The 8341-nt window shown below is 33.4% G+C and overlaps 1 protein-coding gene and 1 pseudogene across 1 annotated transcript; one reads left to right on the top strand and one right to left on the bottom strand.

Annotated features, from left to right (window-relative positions):
• Positions 1-3367: 3367 nt before the first annotated feature.
• LOC113492576 lies at positions 3368-5743 on the bottom strand (annotated as a pseudogene).
• Positions 5744-6273: 530 nt separating this feature from the next.
• Positions 6274-7633, top strand: LOC113492570 (39S ribosomal protein L51, mitochondrial-like). Its single transcript, XM_026870073.1, has 4 exons — positions 6274-6361; positions 6434-6553; positions 6794-6938; positions 7420-7633. Exons 1-4 carry the CDS (start codon positions 6300-6302, stop codon positions 7561-7563), a joined length of 471 nt encoding a protein of 156 aa, XP_026725874.1. The 5' UTR covers positions 6274-6299; the 3' UTR covers positions 7564-7633.
• The last annotated feature ends 708 nt before the right edge of the window (positions 7634-8341 follow it).

Here is an 8341-nt window from a genome sequence, read left to right as displayed (position 1 = left end):
TTATTAATTTGAATAGATATTAAGTTTTATTATATTTACACACTACTAATAATAAATTCAACAAATATTTATTTATGTTTATTTTATTTATTAAAAAAAAACAAAAACTCAAAATTTCTTCTATAAAGTAACAAAACTTTTAAACATTCTCTCTTTTACAAAAATAAACTTATTTTGTACTTTAAAAACAGTCATGTTGTATTATAAAATAAGTAATTAGCTTAACTTATACATAATAGAAACAAATTATACTTATAGTCAGTCAGAAACAACTTTGGCACATATCAATATTATGCTCTCGACAAATAACTTTTTGCATTTTTTGCACGATGCATTTGCCTTTCGCCTTATTTTAGAGGGGCAGTAAGTACAGTAATACGTTTTTTCGTTACTGGCTCTTCAGTACTGTCATCTGATGTACCAGCACTTCATTTGGCAAAATATTAGAGATATTATCGCGCAAATATCTCTTCAAAGTAGGAGCTTCTAAACGCTTACGCATAAACGATGACGTCAGGCTCATGTAAAGTTCTCATAAATTTTTTGCGACTTTGAACCTTTTCTCCCTTGCTACTACATTATGGCTGTATATAATAAAAGAATTTATGCAGGCAATGTTTATCATTCCGTACAATAATGCCATAGGCCACCTATTCGTCTTCCTACTGCAGGTCATCACAGAACACATTTGGTCTAGCGTGTCCACTCCGCCTTTAGTTTGATTATAATACATAACCATTTGCGGTTTACCGGTACTTTCGTTGATAGAAGCATCCTCATCACAAGATGATAATAAGTATACCATCTTAGCTGCTTCGGTTTATATGAGACGAGAGTAAGGGGTCCGTCAAAACAAAACATCGATTTCCACTGGCCTGAGCGACTGTTTTCAGTACTTCCGGTATCTCGCGTTGTTTGATCGCACGGTTCCCACAATGGTTAACTTATACGGTTTTGTAGTAAGTTTTTTGCCAAAGGGATTGAGGTGAACCAATTGTCACACGTAATATTACGACAACTACCGTGCACAGGCTTTGATAACTCCTTCACGTAGTATTCACCGAGTGGTACTCCGTTGGTCTGTGTTCCTCTTCCCAAATAAGGCATTCCATTTATCATATACTTTGTACCACTGTCACACATCATGAGATTTTTATTCCATACTACTTGGCTTGTTTGGATATACATCCTAAACGGACACCGTCCTCTAAAACCAAGTAACTGTTCATCTATGGTCAAATGAGCCCCTGGAGTGTAATTTGTATGCACTGATGGATAAAGAGATCCCATATTTTTCTAACAGGAGTAAATACATCGTTTCTCGAAGTGTGGCCGTATACTTTTGTCATCCATTCTAAGACATCGTATCAAAAAATCAAAACGATCACGACTCATTACAGAGACGTACACCATTGACAAAGATCGATCAAAGAGGTCATCTGTGGACATGTGGTTATCTTTTCTCACTGCTGTCATTACCAGAATACCAAAGAAAGCATAGATTTCATCTTCATTCGTGTCACGAAATGTAGCACCTGTCATAGATTCCCGACGTTTCAATGATATCTCAGCATTTGTCCATTTACAATTTCCGAAATTATCTCATCAGTAAAAAATAGTTTGAAGCATAAAAGTGGGTCATATATATTGCGGCACATACGCGTCGGACCTCTTTGAGATCTGACAATGTTCAGTGCAGAGACTCGGCTACGCCTCGTGACTTTGAAGTTGACCAACAATGTTTATTCTTACCTCTAATAGTCCTCTGTGCAAGGTCAAGATTTTGTTAGAAGCCAATGAAGAACCTGGTTGTTCAATAACATTTTGTTCGTCTAATATTTCACTACCGCTTGACGTTGGCTGCACTTCATGTACCTCATCTATAAACGCTTCTTCTGTATCGCTCTGGACGTCATCTTCACTTACGTGATCTGATATTTCACTGTCAGAATCCTCACCAACAAGCTCGTCATCGCTTTGCAGAAGAGCAGAGAGGATATGCTCATCGTCTAAAGAACTACCCATTTATTATATATTAGTCACGATATCTATAACAAGAAAATATATATATAATAAGTTATCACGTAAGTAGAACATGAAATAACAATATAATTATCGTATGAGTTAAATCTTAAAAGTCACGTAAAAGATAATCATGCGTCATTTTGACTCACGCGGTCGTTATAGTTCAAAATCAGTGACACTTACCGCATTGACAAGCACGCCTCACGGGAGCTCCAAGCGGCGACTGAGATGTCCTAAACGCACAGCGACGGATTCGCGCTATTTAGAAAGAGAGAGCAATATTTCAAGAATGCATGCGTCAATTTTACGCAGACTATCTTTCTAGGGTTAAATAGTATCAATCATTTTGCAAACATAAAAACGGTATTATTGGTAATATACACCAACTTCTCAACAATAGAACAGACAACTATTTCTATTACGATTTATTAAATTAACACTACTCGACAAGCAGGCTTATCTTCGTGACGGTTTCATCATTTAACTGGCCATAAGTCCTTTTTTTGTAGTCCATGCAAAGTTGCAGTCAGCTCTTAGTCCGTTACCACAAAGCAAAGCCCCCTTCTCCAGTAGTGATACAATTACTTAAAATATTAACAATAATACAAAATTGTAAAGTGTATAAACTCAACCGAAACGCCTTAATAAAGTCACCAATTAAGTAACTACAATATAATATTATGTATTAACTTTATAAAACGAATTTGGTATTATAAACCCAATAATATTTTCGGTGGCTTGTAAAAGCAAGATTCCTGTGTGGAACTTACATATTAAAATTTATCAAAATATAAACTACGTAACTAAGTCATAAAGATATTAAAAATAAACTAAGCTATTAGTATTAAAAACAATTGTAAATAGCAACAACTGATTATGAATAAAAAGCCTCCAAACAGAAGTACTCTTCTTTCCACATAACATGAACAAAATAAATAAAATTAGAAATAATAAGATTTAAAAAAATATAAGTATAAGAAAAAATTTGAGAGTATAGAAATAACTCCTATGATATTTTAGCAAAATAAAGGCTTGATAGCTTTAGATATTATAGCCTCGAATCTTACAATTAGGGTGTGTGTACACATGTTGTATTAACATAATAATATATCATAAAACATTACTTACACTTATAATTTTATAAATTGCAGCAATAATTTTTCAGTGTATTACACTTCAAGAATAAATATAATGGGTAAGGAGAACACAACAAATCTACCAATAACCATAACATGAACAAGGCTTCGCCAATGGTACATTGCACTTTACCAAGCATTACTTTACTTAGCCTACAGGTGTCTCATGAAACAATTGTCCCATGGCTATTTGTATAAAAGTTGTCTTTAGAAAATATTCGAAATACATGTTTATATATGTATACGAAACTACATAATTTTATATATTTATGTCTTTGGAGAATAAAGTACATCAGAGCACTGGAAAACATAAAATGCTCCTCATACGTCTCCTCTGACTGTTTACAACATACAACTTAGGTACATAAGCTAAAACTAAAATATTATGTTCTAAAATTATAAAAATAACATACTCTTATAACATCTCCAAAATAGAAAAATAAAAATTGATTTAATGTATGTAATACTGCACATTCACATTTACTCTAAATCAGTCAAAGCATTGTTATAGAAAAGATATCAAATAATAAAAAAAAAATATCTGATAAACTTATAATAATTGTTGCATGTATGATCTGGTTCTATAACTCTGTTCTCATTGAACAATCATTTAATTATAATTAAAAAATAAAGGTGGATATAACAACTTAACCACATTCTTATATATTTTACTCACTCTTCCTGCAAATATATGAGAACATGTTCAAATGGCTATGTTTCTTACTCTAACTGTATTAACCTACAACTAAAGCCTAAATTTAAATGGTAATAATAAAGCAAGTCGTGAGGCGGGATATTTGCATCAGTCTTGTGAAATTCTCAATTGTGAAAATTATTACTGTCATTTATTTATCTATTTGGTAATCTTGTAAAAAAGAAACTGTTTAATTTATAATATGTAATAATTAGTTACTTTGTAAGCCATTGTGGCATGTGTCATCAGTTGAGCTCTGACTTTAAAGAGGACAGAGTGGCATCAAGCACTCTACCAGTGGCATATCCAGGTATGTTCAGGTAAGCCGGTTTGTCATGTTCACATAGTCCTGGCTGAGTGCAGCAACGGCCTACAGCTTGAACCCCTGTGTTACTGGAGCCTCCGTGGCTGCCTCCTGCTTCTGATGTAGTACCTTGACAATCATTTTATGATTTGTAAACTGTTCCAATGATCTTAACTGTTCCCCACAGTTATCACACTTCAATTCCCGGGCGTGTACTTTTTTGTGGCTGTTCAATGATCTTGAATTATCAAAGACCTTGGTGCACATGTCGCAGTACTTCAGTACTTTTTCCCCAGTACACACCACCTTATGGTTGTTAAGTCTGTCTAAAGACATGTAGCGTTTGTTATTACATAAGTCACACTTGAATTGTTTCTGAGGTACACGGCCTGTGTGAACTTGCATGTGTTTACGTAGATTGCTCTTATCTTTAATATATTTAGAGCATACTGTACACTTGTTTACATCTTTTCGAGTATGGTTAGCATCCAAGTGTCTTCGTAAATGAGATTTCTTATGAAATGGTTCCAAACATATCTGACATCTGAAAGGCTTCTGTGCTGGATGTACTCCTGTTAAATGTGTGTTGAATTCTAAAATTGTTGGGTAGCTTTTTCGGCAGTGGGGGCAGTGGGAAAAGTTTGCGACATATTGCTACACTTGAGTCACAAAAAGGATCAGAGCAATCGTCGCAAAACGAATCTAGTCCAACTGGAGGTGTTACAGTATCTGCTTGGAACTGCTCTAGTTCTGTCTGTAGAGGGTCCCTGTCTGGAGTGCCAGCCCCGACAGGCTCTTGTTTCACTTTAGTTTGATCACTGTGCTCTGAATAGTCGTCCTGAGAGGGTAGGTTCCGCGATGTGCTAGCCAGCATCCACCATGGGTTGTAATGCCATGCCCCCAAACCAGAGTGTACTGCTTGTTCTTTGATGTCACTAGTTTTTGTTTGTGTTTCGGCATTTGAAAATCCGGGAAAACTGGGTAACTCTTGGTTTTTCGATCGTGACGATTCAAATACACTGTGTTGGGATATCAAGTTTTCATAGTCACTAGAATCCAGCTTTCTATCATTTCGGTCGCCTTGATCTCTTTTAGACATTATTTTGAAACAATTTCTGAAAACAACATTTCCAAATTAATATTAATTCATAATAACAAAACAATGTTATAACTGCAACATCATGAAACGTAAACAAACAACGCAATTACGCGCCCAAGTAAACACAAGCACAACTAGAATCTTATTGGCACAAAATAAATGCGAACTAAGAATTTCCCGTAAATTAAGACGGATTTACATACTTTTTGCACAAAATTCTTTAAAATATAACAATAATATTGCATTATCTCAAATAATAAACAAACAAGGGAGTTCGTTTGTCTTGTTATTTACTATATATTTAGGAAGAGACGAATACTTTCAAATAGGAAAAAAACATTTCATGCGTAGAAATAAAAAATAAAGTATTATGGTATAATCAATCAATTCTAATACATACTATAGCAAAACTTTCCATAAAATTCTCAATATACTCATAAAACTATTTTAAAGAACATCGGCCATTTTGTTTGATTAGTTTCTTTTTTTTTATTAAGTATTTATTATGAACTTCGAAACGATGCCTTTTAACCTAACTTGAAACGTTTTTTTATCTTTGTTTATTGATGCCATGTTTTTTTTACGAAATCATTTAAGTTCATTTCTTGGTTGAATCAAATAATTATTTTGAGTACACATGTACACAGTTATGTATATTAGAATATTAAACAAATCAAATAAGTAGAGCATTTTGTGCCTGTTAAAATGGTGAGCTGCACTAAAATATGACAGATTAATATCTGAACCCTCAATTAAATCACTATTCTTTGATATGTTTAAATACCGATAATGGCCATTAAGAACTAACATTTTTAGTAACAAAGACAAGATCTTAAAATAATTATATCTATATTTCTAAACTGGTTTTTTATATATCTATAAAATATCTGTCAATTTGATGTCATGTCACTTTGTTTTACTAAAAGGCCCTGTAGAGTTTAGAGAACTCTTAGTCTTTTCGAATTCGATTTATCGCATTAAATTAAAAATTCGTTAACCTATATTTGATCTCAGAGACCTGCACGAATGAACTAATTAATAATGACGTGGCTGGGATCGACAGTCTTGAATTTCTTTTTCAAACCTACTGTAAACATTGTGAGGTTAGAATCACTTCTTTAAATAAATTTTTTATCGTTGCTCTTCTGGATTTACATGACTTTTTAAAATTATAGAACAAGATATCATGCTGAAAAGACGCGTCTTATAAGAAGATACGGATACGAAGAGAAGCTATGGAGTGGTGGTCTATTGCCTCGAACTGGTGCAAGACGTTTACCTATTCCCGAATACAGGTATAAGATAATATGTTAAATAATATTAAACTCCTCTGAAAGAGAAGAAATAAATTAAAGCGATGAAGTAATTTAGTACTTACCATTTAATAATAGCAATAGGCTGCCTATATCAGCTTTGTATTTTGCTTTCCTATCTGAAACATGCATTTTATGGTCCTATCTTTGTAAGGCCTCATAATCTTTTATCTTTGTTTTACTCTCTAGTCCTATTACTCTAAAATTTTATAATTATTTCAGACCGTCATTTGCTTGGACTGAGCGTAAGGCTCTCTTTGGCCAAAATGATTACATAGATATCATGGGATCTGGAGATTTACACCCAGTGAAGACACTCTACACAGTACCCTCATGGATTAGAGGAGTCAGTGGAAATGAATATCAAGTAAGTAATATGTACTATATATACTGAGTATATTTAGTAGGTTAACAAACATTCTGTATGAAATTATAGGCCAAGACTCAGCATTAGCTTTGATTGCTTGGTTATAGAAGCTGAGCCATCACTATATCAGTATAAAAATTTGACCATAACAGCAGTTCTTTTTGTTGTTAGCAGTTAGTTTTGTGGATTCAGTATGTGCGATAAAATGAAAAATAGGTAACTCTACTACATACTAAAGTATATTTTTAGATAGTTATGTTGTCTACTTTTCTACATTGTTGAAATTTATAATTAATTATGTTTATAAGAGCTTCATTGTAGAAAACAAATGATTTAATTAATTTATTTAAACAATAAACATTTACAACCGTCTTTGGTTTGCAAAGCAATAGTGTAGTATAGACAAAAACTAAAACAATAATAATATGTTAACCAAGTTAATTAAGTTCTTATTAATTTAATTTTCTCTCACTCTTTCTAGATTTTGCTAAGGAAAAGGAAGATGTGGGCGAATACAGGTAGCCGTCAGACAAGACCAACGAAATGGAAGGATATGGAGAAACGCTTGTCTTTCCTGTACAGGAAGCTCAACAGGAAGACAAAGACTGGTCCCTCACCAGACTGAGTTATTTGTTGTTATTTATTTTGTAGATAATATAGTGTAGTTTAAGATCCAATAAAGTGTTTTAAATTAACATGTTGCATTTTTATTCATAGATTTTTATTTATATCAGTGTTTTTGGGACTGTTCTTTTTACTATATAGGCATATCTAGTTTTTTTATACACAGAATGAAAATAAAAAGCAGTTTTGAGATTTAATCATTTAATCACTTAAAGAATAAGAATGGCTTTGTGTTATTTATGTACTTTCTAATGTACTACACTACTGATATGGCTGTGTGTCCACCGAACACGACGGATATGTGTAACTGTGAAGATGTGTGCGCATGGAAAATATGTTGAACATAGATGTATGTATATTCGTAGTGGGCAATCGCGCAATAATGTGCGATTCGAGCATGTATTGCGAAAACTCTGGACTGGCTGGTAGACTACGTCGCAAACCTAGCAACACCCATTTTTTTACCATTTCCCTGTCCCCTGTGTCAAAGGAGCATTGCTATTTTTTGATGTTTCATTGGTGGGAGAGCGAAAACACATTCCTCACCTATGTACATCTCAGGTACAAATCCTTTGCTTGTTTTGTCTACGCGAGAGTCTAGTTCTGCTGAGCCATTTCTATTTCGTTTTGTACCTAATAGTTAATTGCCCAGCAATAGAACGAACCAAGTAGCCAGGATTATATACTACATTTATCATTAACTTATTTATGTATATATTGCACATGAAGGTAACTAAGTATTATTATACATTCTATGTGTCGATTATCTAAACATTTTA

This window comes from Trichoplusia ni, chromosome 4 (assembly GCF_003590095.1).
Source record: "Trichoplusia ni isolate ovarian cell line Hi5 chromosome 4, tn1, whole genome shotgun sequence".
In the NCBI taxonomy this organism is placed as follows: domain Eukaryota; kingdom Metazoa; phylum Arthropoda; class Insecta; order Lepidoptera; family Noctuidae; genus Trichoplusia; species Trichoplusia ni.
Note: the sequence above shows the minus strand (reverse complement) of the source record. Positions and strands in the feature narration are given on the sequence as shown.

Bases quoted from the DNA above. Each gene is read 5' to 3' on its own strand.
- LOC113492570 (XM_026870073.1), top strand. From the start codon at position 6,300: ATGACGTGGCTGGGATCGACAGTCTTGAATTTCTTTTTCAAACCTACT. The intron at 6,362-6,433 runs GTTAGAATCACT...TTAAAATTATAG, and splicing joins CCTACTGTAAACATTGTGAG to AACAAGATATCATGCTGAAA. The intron at 6,554-6,793 runs GTATAAGATAAT...TAATTATTTCAG, and splicing joins TTACCTATTCCCGAATACAG to ACCGTCATTTGCTTGGACTG.